This window comes from Protopterus annectens, chromosome 1.part1 (genome assembly GCF_019279795.1).
Source record: "Protopterus annectens isolate FY-2018-M chromosome 1.part1, PAN1.0, whole genome shotgun sequence".
Taxonomy (NCBI): Eukaryota; Metazoa; Chordata; order Ceratodontiformes; family Protopteridae; genus Protopterus; species Protopterus annectens.
In genome coordinates this window covers 42,522,998-42,543,395 of record NC_056726.1, presented here as the reverse complement: position 1 = coordinate 42,543,395, position 20,398 = coordinate 42,522,998, and the positions used below count along the sequence as shown (strand labels likewise).

Genomic DNA, 20,398 nt, shown 5'->3' with positions numbered 1-20,398 from the left:
AATGCTAGTGATGGAGATGTAGTTTGTAGAAACTAACAGATGATGCTTGTGACCATTACAGGCAAGTTGCTGTAAGAAGCTATTATTCCAGACTTCTGCATTGTTAGGGATACTGCAGTGGTGGTGGCATTGTCAGGCTTTGGCCCTGCATTATAGCCTGCATGCTCAGACATTGAACATGAAAATGAAAATGCCACTAAACTAATCTTGGAGAGCGTTCATTTGCTGGAGGATATCTAAATGATATATGCTAAAAATGTTGCACTTTCTGTGTATTCTTTAATTCTTATTAACTAGAAAGATATAGATAACAGTGCTGTACGTTTAACAGTTGGATGTAAACATGTCTGTGTTAGTAGGGAGCATTTTATAACACTGATGTCCTATAGCTGCAAAATATTTTTGATTGATATTTGTTTTTTTTTTTTATAAAGATGGCTTGTGGAACTCAGAATCTCCAAAAGTCATAAATCTTGGAGTTTTACCTGTAAAAAGTTTGCTGGTGACAGAAGACACACTGTGGGCTGCCTCTGGTGGTCAAATCTTCATAATCAATACAAAAACATTAACTGTGGAAGTAAGTAATTTAGACATTTTATGTACATTATTGTATAATTTGACTGATGCATTCCCTTGAATGCAACATATTCAATGGATGACTGTTCTTAACAACATAATTTCTTTTTGAATCAGTACTGTATCATTCTGGCAAGTTTATCATTAGCTTTTGAATGGCTTTGTGGTTACTGGTAGTGACAACATTGTGTTGCTAAGTTGTATTGTTTACACAGGTGGCTACTACTTTACTTCTTTTGGAAGTTTATGTGCAGTTACTAGTACTGTTGGCTTAATACAGACCTCTTCTTCTGCCTTGTACTTTTAGACTATTAGCATGGAACTGTTTAGTGTAACTTGGAGTTAACTGTTTGGTCACTGGTACCTCTGTTTCGTTCATTTCATTCATATAAGTGCCGCATTGGGGAACCTTCCATTTTACCTTACATTTTACCGTTTGAAAGTTGTAGATGTTCACAGGTTCATAGGTTGGTACGAGGCTGTTGGCACTCTGATGATGTGAGGTATTGCCAGCTATGCCAGAAGAAGTAGGGCAGTGGATGTGTAGCATATGCTTTACAGACATTTTGTCTCTGGCTGCAATCAGAACTGCATGATACAATCTTTATTGCCTAAATGAGGTAATTTAAATTTAGACTACTTTTTCAAAGTTGGCTGAGATTAACATATTCTCTTCCAGTATTTTCTGTTACAGTATAGTCATTTCAACTCTTACAATATAGTCTGAAATACAGGTGTATTTCTTTTCTGTCCAGCAGGACCCACTGTTGGTACATTTTTAACAAAAGCAGCTTTACAAATACATTTCCATCACAAGAATCTGAACAAATCAGTTTGATATACAAATGACATATAATTATTTACAAAACTCCAGCTAGCTATGATTGAATATGCTACCTCACATCATCACAGTGCTGTTCTTAGTTCTCCTGTGGTGGGCTCCTCAACTTCCTGCACTGTAGACTGTGTCTGGGGCAGTACAGCTTCTGTGGCATTATCTTCCTTCTTCATTCAGAAGCTGTTGGAAGTAGTTCTTCCATCTGCCTCTGATGTCCTGTGGACTGGTGAGTAGGTTGTTGCTGACATCCCTTATGAAAGGTGTATGATGATTATCTTCTTTATCTTTCAGTCTTTGCCTTGCAGCCTAATAGCAATTCTTTTAGCCATCTGCTGAGCCACTTTCCAGAAGCTGTAGAGTGCCACTGATTGCTTGTTATTTCCTATTGCAACTCCTCTGTTAGCCTGTTTGTTAGCCAATCTATATTCCTTCTTAGCCTGGTCTAGCTTTATATATCCCAGTTTTTCCTGCACTTTTTTTTGCTTTTTATGACTTCTTGAACTCCCGCATTCCACCACCAGCTCTCCTTATGTACTCCATTTCTATAATTGGCTTGGCCACATATCAGTTCTGTAGTCCTCACATATGCTGTTTTGAGTCGCTGCCATTCTACTTCGACTCTATTTCCTCTTCTTCCTGAAGTGCTAAAGCCTTGAGTAAATCCTTGAAATGTCTTTTTCTGGTCTTATCAGGTATAAAATAATATCATCTGTAAATAGCGCCAGCTTTTCTTGACTATCATACCAATCATATCCTTGAATTTCTGAGTCCCTTATTTTCCTTCCCTTTCTTCTTTCGGCTTTTCCCGGTTAGGGGTCACCACAGTGGATCACCTGTCTGCTCATGATTGGCAGTGGAGTTTTATGGTGTGAAGTTGCCAGCCCGGCGCCCAACCTTCCACGGAAGGCACACACATGCACACACTCATACCTAGGGCCAATTTAGAGTGTCCAGTGGTTCTAAATGTAATGCAAATAACAAAAGGGAAGGAGGACACCCCTGCTTGCTTCCTTTGCTCAAACAGAAGTTGGTCAGAGAGGAGCCTACCCACTTTAATATTCACCTCGAATCCCACATATATCCTCCTAATCAACCTTATAATTTTATCAGGAAATACAAATGCTTCCATTGCTCTGCTGATAAATTCCCAGCTTACTCTGTCAAATGCTTTCTCTGCATCAAAACCCACCAACAACAGTGGTATTTTCTTACATTCTGCTTCCCTCTGGATCATCAATGTTCTGTTAATGTTATCAAATGTTTGCCTCCCCTCCACAAAACCATATTTATCCATATCTATCGATTTTGCCATCACCTTTCCTATTCTTTTAGCGTTTTAGACATAAACACTTTATAATCATGGTTTCAAAATGATGTAGACCTGTATGAAGCTGGATCTGACAGATCTTTGCCCTCTTTAGGTATTATAGCCACCACCACTTTCTTCCAGGATGTTGGTGCTTCTCCTTCTCTTAAAATACAGATAAACAAACTCTTCTAGATCTTTATCAGATGTTTTTCCCTCCTAGCCTCCAAACTTCCATAGGAATCCATATATTCCTTGGGACTTTCCTGTGGATTAGTTATACATCACCGTTTTTATGTCATCTCCTCCTATCCTGTTAGTAATTGAGCCTCATCTGCCTCTAACCTTGGAAAATTTAATTCTTACATAAACCTTTCCATTTGTACCATTTCATGATTTGCATATTTCTCTGCTTTATACAGACTGTCATAAAATTTCTGAAATATTTCTAGTACCTCTGCAGGATCTCTTGGTATCTTCCTTATTATAGGCTCCCTAAGCTTGGCAACAACCCTTTCTACTTTCTGTTGCCTGAGTTTTTGTGCCAAAAGGTTTTCTGATTGGGAGTTATTATCAAAAAACAGTTGCTTAACTGCAAACTCATGCATATTATTGAGGTAATCAGTTATTTTCTGTTTAGCATTCTGCAATTGCTCCTCTTCTTGATCTGTGAGATTCCTCCTATTCTGCAATACTTTAACATCTGTCAGTCCCTCTAAATAATTCGTGTTACTTCTTAACTATATCTCTCTGTCTTTTATTTCCATCCTATTTTAAACTCCAGTTTAATTTTATCCTACTCCCTAGGTATATTTCAGAAGAAATTTCTATCTTCTCTACTAACTCTCAAATAATTTCAACTACCCATTCCTTAAATTCCTCTCTTTTGAACAGATAGGTGGGAAAAGGCCAGTGTCTCATTTTTATTTCATTAACTTGTATTTTTATTTTAGTTATTAATGGCGCATGATCTGAAATAGTTATTGGATGCATATCAAAACCTTCAATTAAAGGCACGTTTCTGTGAAATGCAAGTTCTATCTAGCCCAGTTTTTGTGTGTTTGAGAGTAATACGTAAATCACTCCAAACTCCTACTACAGAATTCATCTTCCATGCCAAATATTTTTATACATTTCTTAAAAATCTAGCCTCCTTTGTTATATTTTCCCTTCTGGGCCCCCAGACACATCTTCACTGCTGCAAATCAAATTCCAGTCCCCACCTGTAATTAATATTTCCTGCTGAAAGCTTATTATTTCTCGAGAATATTCTTAAGCTCCATTATAGCAGTTTTAGGTGGAATATAAATATGCCAGTGTAATCCTCCCTTGCCAGTAGCCCCTTAGTTCTACAAATCTACAATTATTATCTTTTTATCCTCTTGTATCACTGTTGGAGCAATTTATATAAGTAATCCTGTTTTTCTTTGTCCCAGGTATTCCACTGAATTACCGTCCTGAAAACCTTTCTTTATCCAATTCACATGTTCAGTTCTTTCCAAATGTGTCTGTTGTAGCATAGCTATTTGCACTCTACATTTTTTAATATAATTCACTTCTCTTTCTTTTTTGTATGCATCTGTGAGACCATTAACATTTAAAGATAATATAGAAAGCGTCATTATGTTAAAATTATTCCCACCTTTTATGTGTAGTAGCTCTTTTGTTAAGTATCTATTTCCTCCTTTTGTATTACATGCATACACTAATCTTTGTCAGGCTGATCTTTTAATTAGTTGCTTCTTGTCATATTTGAGCCTGTGTCACATCTTATAAAACTTTTTTATTTCATTGAAATCCTCATCCATAAAAAACAAGCAAACAAAATAAAAACAAGTACTCCCCAATACAGCCCTAAAACTTATTAACTTAATAACACACAAACCTATATGTATCTTCAGATATTGAAGTTTTACTCTCCTAGTAGGAACAATTGTCCCAAACTGACACCACACCCATAGACTTGGGTTGATCTAAAAGGAAAGTTATCCATGCTAAGATGCATGGTACAACCTGTGCTTCTACTAAATGTTGTCTGGTTTTGTCTTATTTATATTGCTGTCCCACACTGGGAAACACTTAAATGCTTTCAGAAAACATTATCTCCTAGCTATTGAAAGAAGGAAGTATTCTGTTTTTATTGCTCTTTATCAGATTTCTCCATGGAGACATGAGAACCAGAAACAGAGTTGCTTCTACAAGTATTTATTTATTTATTTGCTAGAGGAACGCTTTATTATATTCAGCGTTCATTTTTATTTGCTTTCTGTTCAAACATGTTACAAGATCAAACCAAAAACCTTAATCCAGTCATTCCCCAATGCAAGAATGAGAAACACGTTTTTTTTCATACCATGCTCTTTTGACCAGACTTTTCTTCTTTTTTTTTTTTTTTTTTTTTAACGCAGCGCCTACACTTCTTAAAACTGAACAAGGAAAAAGAGAAAAGATGGAAAAAAACAGGGGCACCTGTTTACTTTAGTATCCTTATTACACTTGAAAATAACTGAGGAAACTTTACTTTATAGCATGCAGATATCATACATTATAAAAATAGAACTATTAAGAACAAAATTTTGGTTTACTTACAGTTAACTGTCTCCCTCTCCTAAGTGTTCTTCTAGACATTAATGACATGAATTAGGGCATATCCTTTAGAGTCCCCTATAAGTTTAACAAAGTAAAAAAAGTCCAACGTTTCTAGGTTTTCTTGTTCTGTCATGTTTCACATTTATAATTAATGCTTTGTAATCCCACATGTATTTGTCAGTTTCCGAGCTAATTCTTTTATTTTTGTTTATCTCCATTTCCCAGATCCAGTCACTGCTTCATTTCCAACATACTCTCGGTTCTTCTAGTCAACTCGTGCTTTTTTCTGTCTGTCAAGCATTTTAAGTTGAAACATTGGGAGAAGGTTTCACTGGCACAGTCTGTCTGTGGCCTTTATTACCAGAACAATAAGCAGAATCTCCTTCTGTTTCACAGCTCACTTTATGTTGGACAAACTTTTGTATTTCCTCCTTAGCATGCTCTGCATCAAAAAATTAGTTTTGTCTCTCCAGGAAAGAATATTCTGAAGATAGCTGGGTACAGTAATTTAAATCTCATGCCCGCTTCTTGACATTCCCTGATTAATAGAATAAATTTACTCCTCTTCTGCCCGGTGTACAGTGAGTAATAATTGTCCACACTCTACTGTCTGACACATTTAGTACTTTGTCCTTTTGCCACAATTTTATCAGAATCAACTCCTCCTGCTGGTAGAATTGCATTTTTACTATTAAAGGTGTAGGTTGCTTTCTCAAGACCAGATTTGGATTATACCCTGCCCTTTCAATTAACAATTTCTGCCATGGATTACCAGTCCAGTTACTTATTTCTGCTTTAATAAAATTAAAACAGTCTGTTCCAGATTCTCTGGTACAGCAGAAAATCTCATGTTTTACCTACATGCTCTGTCCTCTAATTCTTTTATTTTTTGAAACATCTCTTCTTTTTGAACAGTCTCATATTCAGCCAGCCTTTTCTTCATTTTGACTGTGTTTTTTTCACCTGTTGTGATTTTCTTTCAGGTTCTGTGAATTTCTTTTTTTTGTTGGGACTCAGGCAGTGCACTTAGAAGCAAGTTACAGAAATTTACCCAAAAATACAAGTTTACCGGCCCTCTTTACCTAGTTTTTGTTTTCACATTGGGAGAGCTGAAATTAAGCTGTTACTTAATGTGCAGCCATCTTGGAAGTTCCCTAACGCAATTCTTGAGATTCAGGCCAGGTGTCAGTGATTGCCCCAGTACTGGCATAAGGAAGACCAAAGACAACACCAGATCTCTACTTTTGCAGCCATCATCATTGTGGTTGAAAAAGAACAGGCACAAACGTACTGGTCCCAACATTTTTCTTTTTCTTCTGCTAGTCATCCAGGAGACATACAAAAATGGAAATAAACTCCTCATGCCTGCAAAATGTTCTGACAGAGATAGAAAGGCAAAAAGATCTTGATCCTCCTCAATGGAAAACTGGTATACTTTCCTGACAGGCATCTTGAGTACATTTTAAGACTTAGAATCATCTGATTTTGCAGTTATTCTTAGCCACAGAAATCATTCCAAAATAACAGTTGCCTTGGAGTATGACTTCAGATTATTCAGACAGATGGAAGATGGCAATTAGGACTATAGACCTGGCCAACAATCAACTTCAAAACTTGGAAGAGACCCCGTGATGAAGTGCTACCAAGATGTTGGTTATCCGGTTTCCGAAAAGGCCAATTGAATACATGCTGCTCCATAGTTAAATCACATTTAACAAAAAAAGAAAAAGAAAAACACTTTTAGATTGAGTTACATAATTTTAATTTCAGAACTTCCAAATATAACCATAATTATTGAATCTAAATATCCCACATCAACTCACAGTTTCTGGAAGGTGGTGTCATGTCTTTGCATCAGTAACCTAGAGCATATTTGAATTATATGATTCAATTTCTCAGATCGTAAAATATTCACTCAAAGAATCTAAATGATTCCCTTGCATCGTTGGAGTTTTCTACATTGAAACATCCTCTGGAGATAAGAAATACTTAGTGTCTTATGCCTTTGAAATATTGTACAAATATTTGTTTTTGCAAGCAAATTGAGTGAAAACAAGCTTAAGAAAACAGTGATGGATCCCCTTTTTATGGGTCTCTCTTTTTTGGTGATATTGTGAATAGACATAGCTCATAACTGAGAGTGAGAGACCAGAAGATGTCTAATGTTGCTTGCAAGTACTAGTTCTCTAGCAGAGCAGATACTAGGTACTTGTTTATCCCATATCTTTTTACTAGACAGACCCAAGTGTTGCCAACACAGAAACAATATCAGTTCTTCCAAACACTAGCACCTTTTTGTTGGAAGGTGTTTTTTTCTCCATAGTGTGCCTCCACCATACTTTTGTGTAGAGGACTATATGGTTAATTATGAATCCTTCCTAACAAATCAATGGATCTGCTTGTGTACATCTCCAGGATAAATATCTTCCCCTTACCATATTATCAAATTGTTTTTCTTCATTCAGAATCTTATACCTCACAACCAGTCTTTACCAATACTTAAATTATTTTAGTGGCAACTCCCAGCTGTATACATTATTTTGTGACTCTGATCTCTCTCTACCTGTAAACTTCTAATATAAGCCTTATGATAGCCAGATATTTAATTGTCTCTGAAACTGCTTTGCTCCTCACCTCTTAACTACAGTATTAGCCTTTTCTATTACCTAGTTCCTTCCCTAACCTCAGTTTCTTTGAATTTTTAAGTACTAATCACATGCTCTATTATCTATCTGACATCCCACTAATACACCTCTTCAAAATGTCAGTGTCCAACATCTACTAATGCATAAGTATGTTTTATACTGTAATATATGAATGTAATCAAATTAGCAATTGCATGTGTAATTGTTCATATATATTATTTAATGTCTATTCATGTATATTACTAAATATCTGTTTAAAAATGTTTGTAATATGTCTGAGCATATCTCCCCGGGCCTCTACTGAAAAGTTTTTTTGTTTTACTAAACCCATTCGGACAAACCTATTAAAGAAAAGCAAAATAAATAAAGGGATAGGAAGGGGTTGAAAGCCATTTGTCACATGAGATAGTTGGGTGCTAAGACTAATAAGGGAGGAAATCCCCTAGAAGTAGTAAAAATGCTGCTGCCATTATAGACTATGCCACTATGTCTGTTAGCTCAATAAACTTATATCAAGTGAGGGGTTGCCATCATGTTTCAGGAGAGCCCATTTCTTTCTAGTTGTGGGAAAGAGTAGAAAAATGAAACTAGTTTGGGATCTCAATAGTCTGAATCAGTGTAAAACATTCTAGATGTTTACCTTGAGGTCTATGATTACCTTTTTTTAAAGGCAGACTGGATATGGTTATTAGTCCAGCAGTAGTATGCCTTCTTGCTTATCAGGATATGAAAATGCCACAGTACATTCCTAAAGATCAAGGTGCACAGAGATCCCCACGAGGGTTCATAAATTCCAACATAAATGGGGTATTACTAAAGTGGAGCAGAGTAGTGGAATGGCTCTGTAGAAGTCATTATATAGTTTATTCATAGCTGATCAGGAATTATTCCACAGTGGACTCCAGAAGGAGCTGGTCATATGCAGGAATAAAATCAGTGTTATTCACATCTGTAAATCCATGTCCATAACCAGTTTAGAACTGTGAGAGATTGGTAGATGAACTTCAGTGCAGAAGTCAAAAAGGTACTGATCAGACCAAGAGACCACTTGGACTGTAAAGTCAGAGATGATCACATCCAACTAGAAAATCAAGTTCAGCAGATGACCTATTAATGAGTCATTAAATAAATAGCTTGAACAAATCAGATTCTCTGCACAATGGAAAGGAATTATTTTGCAAGATGCATTGACTTATTTTAGGCCAGATGTTGAAGTCCCATAAAACTGCACAGTTTTGGAAAATCAACAGAGAACACAGAAGGAAGTCAGTGAACTCTTGTAAAAATAATATTGCTTTACTTAGCAGAAAAGAAGGAACTCACAGATTGTCCATGTGGCTAGGACATACTTGTGGGTACTGGTTTCACAGCTTTAAAGCCAGACTAACTCAAGCAAAGATCTAAACCAAAGTGCCAACCATAAATTCATCCTTAAAATAATTTTAGACAATAACTGGTATTAGATGGTTTGTCTTGCATCTCTACATGTATTTCCATGGACAGTTCAGGTGTTGTGCCGAGGGAACTAGACACCCTGTAAAGAGTATTTCTTTCTTTGGCTATGAGCAAAACACTGACGTAAAGGCTAATGGGATGGATTAAGGAGTATCATTTTGGTCCACCGACAGAATAAACCTATACAGAACTGTGGTACTTCTTTGGCCATTGTGTTTTTGAAAGATAGTCTTTGCAACTACAGTGTGGGTTCACACCCTTGACATGATGCTCAGAGAAGTTAAGTTGATATGTCTGTACTGCAGGATATTTTTCCCTTGGTGCAAATTACTTCTTCCATTTTTATGCTGGTGTTTTTAGGGCCTTGTTATTTTTCTCCTTACTCTGATCGAATGCTGGATAGGACCATGTGCAGCTGCATGGATCCACTGGGAACAATACACGTAACTGAATGGAAACGTTTGGAAAGTACTCCCCATAACACTGGACTTTGAGATTGTCTTATCTCTTCTACCAGATATTTAAAGTTTCCTGCCCAAATAGCCCCTTACCACCTTTCAGGAGTTTTTTTTTTACTCTACATGGGTTTTGTAAACTTTCAGGATTCTTTTACATTTCAGTGTTTTTTTTTTTTTTTTTTTTGCAGGTAAGGTCTATTCAAGCAGCCATAGTGAGGAAAGATAATGTCAAGATCAGGCAGGAAAGCTTTGAGGAGCACATGAAAATACACAGGCTTTGCAGTCAGATTTTTCTTACATATGCAGCCGTTCAGGCTGATCAATTTCTGTAAGGTCTGTTCAGGAAATAACAAGGAGAAAAGGTGAGGTCAAGGAAGAAATCACTGGAATGTGTCAAAGTGCCACTAATTTTATAAGAAGTAGCAATGGTTGGGTTTGCTTTCAGATTTGATCTTAGGATATTGACACCTCTTGTGAACCAGAGCTCCATTACATGACTATAAAGGAGATGCCCTCAAAAAGCCTGCATTATTATGACATCCTCCCATAATTTGTTTAACATTTTAAAACGCACCTGATCTACATAACAAAAATCTCTTACAGTTATGTCTTGTTACAGGTTGAAGTGTACATATGTGGCCTGTTAAGAACAAAGTCGCAGAGTTTTGCATGGTACAATGAATGTTTTGGGGGTGTCATAAGCACAAGAAGAGACAGTGAATGTTGCAATGGTGTTTTGAAATGAAATATAGAGGACTTGGAAAAAAAACAGTGACTCTGAATACAGTATGTTAAGTCTGAAAGTGAAAGACCAGTATTTTGAAATGGAATATGAGATGTTTTAATGGCTGAAGTTTTGAATAGCAAATGCAAGTTCTGGTCATTTGAATGCATACATTTGTGTGGTATTATTGTTGAATAACTTGCAAGGACGCCTTGAAGAACTGCATGGTTTAGCTTATGTCTCCATTTTTTCAAAGAAAGTAATATAAACTTGCATTTGTGAGATGTTAGAGTACCTGTTATGGAGCCCTGCCTTCCCATTTGACGAATGCCTTGCACTAGAAATTGTTTTTTTTTCCAGGAATGTAATGTACTTTAAGTCAGTGTAAATTCTAAGAGGGAAGCGCATTTCACAACAATCAACAGGAGATCTGCTTTACTGAGATTTGTTTTGTGTCTCTCATAAAACAAATGACTGGGCAGTTTGGAGCCAGGTTCTAATCTGAGAGGTGGAGCATCTTGGATGTGGTGCTGGGATGTGAGTGATGTCCTTTGCCTCGTCTTTTGGATTTAGGTTATTTTGGTGGTAGAGCTTTTTTGTGTGTGCATATGTGTGTGTGTGTGTGTGTGTGTGTGTGTGTGTGTGTGTGTGTGTGTGTGTGTATGTGTGCGTGTATGAGAGACTATGTGTGAAACTGTTTCTTTTTTTATGTGTGGGGAGTTGTGTTAGGATTTCTGAATGCTACATTTTGCTATTCTGCCTTCTATCATAATATATAGCAATTTGTCCAGGCTGTAGTAATTATTTACTTTACACTAATACAAATTTGTAGTTTGTAGTAATCTGTTACAGTAGTTAAATCTGTGGGACAGCTGGTCATGGGCTTACTAGTTGCAGTACAGTTAAACAAATTCTACATCTGTATAGTTTGGTGCAGCTGTTTGTATACAGCTAGGTTATATATGACCCCCCCCTTCATAATGGTGATAGTTGTCCTGTATCACAGGAGACTGCCTTGAAAATGTAACTTAAGGAGTTGGCTTTCAGTGGCATAGTTACCCAAGTTCAGGAATGACAGTGTGCTGAATTAGTAAAAGAAAGTACAGCTGTGTAAAATCTTACCCTAACAGCAGATGTCCTTCGCTTCACTGTTGCAGTATCTTTATCAAAGGGGATTCTCTGACAAAGGTAGCCCAATGTCCCAGCATATACTAAAGCCTTATGATTTAATAGACATCGTACATCACACGTATGTTCCCCGCTCAAGGTGTAGGCCTTAAAGGTAACATATGATAGTACATACTTAAGATGTGAAACACCACAGGAGGAACAACAGTCCAAGGAATTAGGAGGAATGTGTGCATCCAGGAGGAGAAAAAGGAAAAGAGCAGAGCAGAACGGGGAGGAGAGCGGGAGTGAATACTGCAACAGTGAAGGGAAGGACATCTAGTGTTAGGGTAAGATTTTACACAACTGTACTATGTTCTCCCATATTAATGTTGCAGTATTCTTTACCAAGGGAGAGTACACAAGCTCAAGAGGAAACTTTAGAGGAGGAAGGCTCAGAAGAAGCCTCAAGAAATCCAAGCACGATAGCCCTGGCATAGTTAGCTCTTGTTCTAGGAAAAAACATCCGATTTGTAATGCTTAGCAAAGATATGAACAGAGGTCCAAGTAGCAGCCTCATGGATGGAACTGGTATCCAATCCTTTCAAAAAAGCACCAGAGAAAGCCACAGCCCTGATAGAATGAACATTTTCAATGAAAAGCGTTACAAAAAGAAATGGCCTTAGAGATCCATAAGGATATGGCTTGCTTAGAGACAGCCAAACCTAGAGACCTGGGATGAAAGGAGAAAAAAAAGGTTGCTTAGAGTTGCAAATTGCCTTAGTCTTAGCTAAATAATATCTGAACTATCTATGCAAATCCAAGGTGCGGAGAAGGAAAAAAGTAGGATAAATTAATGGACTAATTAAGAACAATTTATTAACCACCTTGGGCATAAAAGGATTAGTACGAAGAGACATCCTGTCCGTATGGAAAACCAAAAAAGGAATAACAGCCATAATAGCCTGGATTTCAGATACTACCTTAGCAGAAGTAAAGGCCAAAAGAACAGTCCTCCATGTACAATGCTGTAAGAAAGCTAAAGATGCAGGTTCAAAAGGAACATAAGTCAAATTGCTTGACTTCAAACCTAGAGGCTAGAGGAGGAACTAATGGCAGACAAGCAGAAATAGCTGAGAGGTGAGCTTTAACAGAAGAATATGCTAACCCAGCATAGAGCAATTCACACAAATAAGAGAGAACTAGAGGGATCTCCACAGAAAGTGGATCCTGGTTATGAGCAAGGCACCAAACAGAAAATCTCTTTCATTTGGACACGTAGGATTTCTGGTAGTGGGTTTCATGGCCTCCTGCAGAGCCCTAAGCATGTCCTCAGAAAAATGGTGCCTAAAAGGGATCAAAACCTTCTCACCCACAATATCCATTACAGAGTGGGCAAGTCAGGATTGATAAAAGACCCCTTGTCTTGTGTGAGTAGGTCCACCTTGTGAGGAAACTTGTGATTATTGCCCATGGCTAGGTGAAGAAGAAGGTGGAACCAATGTTGTCTGGGCCAAAAGGGAGTCACCAACAATATTTTTCTGGAGTCCTGCTCTATCTTGAGCAGGACCCTCAGAATCAGAGGAAGGGGGGCGAAGGTGCACAGAAACATCTCCTTCCAAGAGAAAGATAGGGCATCCACCTTCCATACCAAAGGACTTGGATCATAGGATCATAGAAGGTTACTAGGCTAATGACCCTAGGGCCCCTACAAGGCTAGCCAAGAGTTTATCCCCCAAAAAGAAACCTCAGTCAACACTTGTCACCCCTGTCAATGAAGGACACAGAACTCCTGGGATAAATTTGTAGTTTCCCATTCACTCATCAAGGTTATGCTTGAAGAACATCAGCGAGGTACTCTGTTTGATGTGTATGGGAAGTCTATTCCAGAGACGGGACAGCCTCTGGGAGACAAACCTGCTGCTTCAGCAGGTTTTGTTGAAGTCACATATTAGATTCAGGCCTTTCAAGTGGGTAATGCGCAAGGAGTTAAGACTTGAAGATATGTAGCATCTCTAGTAGGGCAGGGTCTGGGATTGCCTTGTAGGCGAGTCACAGATCACCCCTGAGCAATCTGTATGATACCGAGCAGAGTAATAGTGATTTGAGCCTCTCTGCATAGGACAGGTGTTGGAGGCCATGCATTACCTTTATGAGGTATTTCTGTGGGCTTTCCAGTTGGTGCAGATGTTTGGAGAGGTACATACCAAAAGGGGCTTTATACTCAATTATTGGTCTAATGAGGGAGGAGTATAGAGAGGTAATAACCTCCTTTTTTTCTGGATGCAATCCCTTTACTTATGAGATGACCCAAGTACAAGGCTTTTCTGACCACTGCTGCTACATGATGGTTGAATGTGAGATTGTTCTAGTCCTAGTTTATGAGATCTATAATAATACACTTCATGGCTTTACAGATCAGACTTGTCAAGCTAATGGGGCGATAGTTTCCAGGGTCAGTAGTGGCATCAACTGTGTGCAAGGCGATGACAATAGCAGTTCTCTACTCTGATGGAGTGAAGCCTGTACTTAGGCTATGGTTGAATAGGGTGCTCAATGGTGAAGGTAGTTCTTGCTGGAGATGGTGCAGAATACAGCCTGGGATACTATCAAGTCCCATGGAAGCTGTGTTTTTCGCCTTAGATAGGGCCTTTAACACTTGATCTACGAAGGTGTGAAGTGTGGGACAAGTACTGGGGATGTCAAAAGGGTCTTTGGGAGGGGACAGGGGGGTGAAGTTTGCACTGAACCTATCTGCTAGTAGGTTGACTAAGTCAACAGGATCAGTGTAAGTGATACTGTTAAGTACTAATTCAGAAAAACCTGGGCTTTGCCATGGAGGTTCCTGACATAACTGAAGAAGGCTTTGTGGTTTCCCTTTGTTTCAGAGGCTAATTTTGATTCATAATTGGCATTGGAGGTTTTCACTAGTGATCTAATTTGCTTGTTGAGGTTAAGGAGGGAGTTTTTCCAATTTGGAATTTGTTGCTTTTTACCTGTGGACAACATTTTCTGCCTTTTGCTGTAAAGCCTGTTGATAGAGAATGTCCATCAGATGGGTTTGTGTTTCCTTGTGAAGCAGGTTTTCATTCTGTTGGCTGTGGCTGAGTCCATGCAGTTGTACAGGTGCTTATATACTGCACTGGTGTACTGTTCAGCATAGTTGTCTGCATCCTCTGAGGGGTGCGGTGGTTTGATGCTGCAGATCCCCTCCCTTAGGAGGTTGTAGTAAGCTTTTGTGATTCTTTTTTAGCCTAATTATGGCTGAGGGGGGTTGGGTGGAATAGAAACTTTGAATGAGACAGACTGATGATCTGATCTCATCAGGTAAGAACATATTATGGGAGTTGCCCAGCAGTCATCCATGTTAGTGAGAACCAAGTCCAAAATATTATCTCCCCTTGTGGGGGATGAGGTGAGCTGGTGTAGTGCCCTAGAACTGAAGAAGTCAAAGAATCGTTGGGTAAGTGTATTAGTGCAGGAATAGTTCACCCAGTCTATGGTGGGGTAGTTGAAGTCATCAAGGATCAGGGTGTTATGGGGTACCTTGATAGAGTAAAGTAGAGCTAGGTAGGAGGAGTGCGTGTCCTGAGTTATGGAGGGGGGGTCTGTATCTGGCTATATCTTGGATGGGTGTCTTGCCATATGTCAGATGCAAATGGAGTAGTTCCAGTGCGTCATGCTGACAAACCAATCTGGAGGTGTGCCTGTCCTTAATGAAGATAGAGACTCCATCACCCTTTGTCTTCCCAACTTCATTTTGGGGTGAGAATGTGTGGAATAAGGTATAGCCTGGTAAGGCAAGGGTGCTCTCTGCAGCTCTGAACCAAGTTTCCATGACCGCACAGATGTCGGCATCTTCCAGTACAAGGAGAGCCTACAGTGAGTACATTTTCAGGTTAAGCTTCCTAGCGTTAAGCAGCATGACCTTCAATTTGATTTTTGACAGATCTTTTATGTTAGAAAATTTGTCTTTGGGCGTTGCCTAAAAAAGGCACAATGGGGAGGGAAGAGACTTGGCCAGGATCCGGAATCCCAGGGATGACAGGTGGAGGCCAGCTCTGGCAAAGCATCGAAGCCTGTCAACCATGTTATCCAGGCAGACAGATACTGGATCCTCTTGGAATGACACCAGAAACAAGCCAACTGTTGAAGTCAATTATTTTTTGTTGGTATTGTAGTATCATTCTTGGTGAAGGTAGGATGCTGCTTAGGGCTAAGGTCATACCTAAACAAAACCAAAGACACGCATGTGAGACTGAGTGCAAGGTTTAACCAGTTTCCCGAAAAAACGATCCAAAAACTAACTAGCACAAGGTAGAATACTGCTTAATTATCATTTATTAATCCAAAAACATACCGGTTTTGGCTGTATTAAGCCTTCTTCAGTGTAAATAATTACAATAATGAACAACAGCTCCATTCTGGTATGGCCTTTATATGGAAAAATGTATTAATATAACAAGATGTCTTAAAGGCATATCCCCTAAATTGAAACACATTCAATATGCATATATCAAAAACATGAGTTATATTAAAATAATATTATAATACACAATTGGTGCTGAAAACAGTATTATATTCATATAGAATGATATATGCAATATTAGATATGTGATAATATTCATATAATAATACATAAAAGATACATTCTATGGTATATAGGAAATATGCATATTATAATGCATAGAAAAGTAGGCTGACACTTATTCCAATTCATTTAATCCAGGTTTGAAAAGAGCCTCTAACCTGGTAATCCAAGTTGATTCCATATTGGTAAGTCTATCGTGCCAGCCTGCTTTAAAGCTTCTATGCATAGAAATCTTATCAATAATAATAAATTTAAATTGTGAAGTGGGGTGACTGATAGTATGTTTGTATAAAGCATTGGACAACCTGCGATTTCTGATAGTACTAAGATGTTCACTAATTCTCAATTTTAAAGGTCTAGATGTCTGACCAACATAAAATGAAGAACAGGTGCATGTCGCTAAATAGATAACCCAATCTGAACTGCAGTTGCCAAAAATGTTGATCTGATATACCTTAAAGGTGTTTTTACTAGAAAATTCCTTAGTTTTCAAGATATGTTCACAGGCACTGCAGTGTCTGCATGGGAAGCATCCAACCAAAGGGTCACCAAAAAGTGTCGTTTGAACTGTTGTGGCAGGTTTATATCTTTTATAATGAGTCAATTGAGAATGAATAGTGTGACCCCTGTGATATGAGAAAGCACATTTATCTGGTAAAATCTCATTACGATATTCATCAGCCTTCAAAATGTCCCAATGTTTATTAATAATCTCCCTGAATCTGATTGTATTGTTCCCAAAGGTAGTAACAAGCCTGATTGGTTGAGCAATATTAGATTTGTCATCATTCCTATGTTGTTTATATTGTAATAAAGTGGAAAGAGATATCTCCTTGGTCAAGTCAAAAGTTTTGGAAATATGATATTTGGAATATCCACGACTCACAAGCCTATTAGACAGATCTTGTGCACATACTCTGTAATCCTCATCAGATGAACAAATGCGTTTGAAGCATAAAAATTGGGATTTTGGGATGTTTCGGGTGATGTGGCGGGGATGAAAACTGGATGCATGTAATAATGTATTATATTGCGGGAACTTCCTGTGTACCCTAGTAGCAAGTGTGTGATCTTCCTGTCTACAAACTACTACATCCAGAAACACAATTTCTTGATATTGTATGTTTAAAGTAAATTGAATCTACCATGGATTGTTGTTTAAATATTTAACAAAATCAAATACTTGTGTCTTATTGCCCCGCCACACCATCCAACAATCATCTAAATATAATCTCCAGATATCCAAGTTGTTGATATACAAGTTGTAATCAGAATCATATATGAATGATTGTTCGAAAAATCCCATAAATAAATCAGCATATATGGGGGCAAAAGATGCCCCCATAGCTGTGCCTCTGATCTGCCAATAGGCTTGTCCCTCAAAGTAAAAAATGTTTTTTTCTTAATACATAATCAGTAAGTGTCAAAAGGAAATTATTGAAACCAATAGTATATAAGTGCGACCTATCCAACCAATAAGAGATTGCAGAAATACCAGCGTTATGGGGAATGCTCATGTAAAGGGATGAGACACTAGTGTGCATAACCACCAATCTGCTTCCAACTGTGAATCCTGAATGATATTTAAAAATGCGGTTGTGTCCTGTAGCCTAGATCTAACATTAGGCAATAAAGGTTTAAGATAATAAGTAAGGAAAGCAGATAATGGTTTGGTTAGAGAGCCTCTCCCAGAAACAATAGGCCTCCCAGGGGGGTTGGTAGGATGTTTGTGAAATTTTGGAAGAAGATATAAATACTGAGCAATAGGCTCAGACACTTTAAGTTGTTTACAAACATGTTTACTAATGATACCTTCATCCATAGCTAGATCCAAAAAAGAATCTATATGTATTTTAAAGTTAGGTGTCGGATCGACAACCATCTTAATATAAAATCGAGCATCAGATAGTTGCTTCAAAGCTTCAGCTTGATACATTTGAAGATCCATAACCTCCCTTATCAGCTGGAGTGATAACAATATCATGATTCTGTTGAAGTTCTTGTAACGCTAGTTTTTCTGCTTGGGTGAAATTGTATGTATTAGTAGGTTAGTATCTGGTCGAAAAATGTAAATCTTTGATGACACATTCCTTAAAAATAGCAACATGTTTGTACATTGGTGGTTAAAATTCCGACTTACCAAATTTAAAACCAGAAGGTCTTTGAGAAAAATTATTATCTGAAAAAAATTGTTTAAGATTAACCAATCTGCAAAAGTCATGAATATCCTTGACCAAACTATGTTCAGGAACAAATGAAGTCGGGACAAAATTGAGTCCTTTGTTCAATACTTTATTGTGTATAGGAGTTAGTTCAAAAGAGGATATATTATGTACATTGTTCACTATTTCACAATATTCTGTAGGAGAAGTTGTAAGCTTTGTGTGCCTGTTTCTATGCTTTCTACCACCCCTCCATCTCTGACACCTAAAGGGTCTGATTGTTTCCTTTTGGGACCTGGGGACCCCTGGTAGGAAGGAACATCATACTCTGTGGCGAAGGATGTATCATCTTCCGAAGTACCACTGACAACAGAATCCTTCCTTCTCAGTATTGACCTTGGTCGTTTTCTACCATAATTGTTTTTGTTATTAGGGTCAGTAAACCTAACATACTTTTGTGTAACAAATGGTTTACCCTTGTCGTAATCAGACAGATCCCTCTGAAATTTATGTGTTTTCCTCTTTACCAGCTGTTGTTCAAAAGTGGCTAATTCCTTGGCCAAATTGGTAATATAATTCCTATAAAATTCTTCTGTTTCAAAACTTTGGGCCCCAAGACAGACCTTGTAAATATCTACCACTTGCAACTCAATAATTCGTTCATAATAGCTGATCAGGGTATTAACAAATAACATCGATGCCTGATGCTGGGCATGTGCCCAGTCCTGTGACAACTGAGAGTCAATTACTCCTACCAAGGGTTGAAGGCGAATCCTTAACCCTCTGGGTGTAATATCTTTAAGTTTATAGGCCTTAAATAATTTAAAGTGCCAAATGTTAGACCTAAGAGTTTTCATGTGCCTTGTCAATTTTTGAAAAATTATCCCACATCGTTGCTTGAAATCAACCTCCACATTGTTAGAACTCATGGTCCCTGCTGCATTGAGACCAAAGGCCTCTAAATTGTCTTTATCAGCTGATAATCCTGACAAAATGCCCTTTAAATCCATAATATTGGTCACTAGCAATATATCCAAATGCAATATTGACCAAAAATGCAGACTAATGTATAAACATACAAAAAACTTATATAACAAAATGGAAAATATATATATATATATAGAAATATATATATATATATATATATATATATATATATATATATATATATATTTTAAAAACTGTTATATTGATCCAATAGTGTGCAGTGAAACCATCAAAATATAAATTCTCAGTTGGCCCATAGAGGTAATTATATAACCAAATTAGTTGACTGAAAAAAACAAGTAATATAATCTCTAGTAGTTGACCATTCGTCTCCACTACTATATGTTTACTCATACACCAAACATTCAAGCTGGGGCATAGTTATATATGGTTGATGGACTAAGACCTCACCAACTGATAATTGTATCAGATATAAGACAGACAATCTTCATATGTATATATATATATATTTTTTTCATAGCCGACTATTCGTCTCTGCTAAAAATAAGCCCCAACTTGTGTGTCCAAAGTTTGGTATATACTATTGATGGACATGCGTCCCAACCAATATGTTCACCTCTCAAATCACCAGATATCATAGACTATCCTGAAACATCATAAGATGTCAAGAATGATTATAAGGTGAGAAAAAAATCCATAAAAAACAGTTGAAAGATTAAACTCCACAAATAATGGATCAATATAAACCAAATTATATTGTTGTTATTATGCCCATCTTTATGGTCAAAAATTGTAATACTTAGCTGTTAACATACATGTTAAATCAACTTTCACAAAAAACTTATACTAGTATTGAAACCCGAATATAAAGCTAGAGACCATATACTATCTTGTCAGATCGAAAACAAACACCATATTCCATGTGGCTATCAAAAATGTAGAGCCAGCCTTATGTACCTTTTTAAATGAGATTACAAAAATTATTATATCTGAAACATT

General features: G+C 37.5%; 1 protein-coding gene across 4 annotated transcripts in view; it reads left to right on the top strand.

Annotated features, from left to right (window-relative positions):
- Window positions 1-20,398, top strand: part of ARHGEF10 (Rho guanine nucleotide exchange factor 10) — a 2,254,368-nt gene that overhangs the window by 1,938,111 nt on the left and 295,859 nt on the right. For all 4 annotated transcript variants that reach the window (XM_044073505.1, XM_044073484.1, XM_044073499.1 and 1 more), the window contains one exon: window positions 435-577. In XM_044073505.1, the coding sequence (XP_043929440.1) occupies window positions 435-577 (143 nt within the window). The remainder of the gene's footprint in view (window positions 1-434; window positions 578-20,398) is intronic.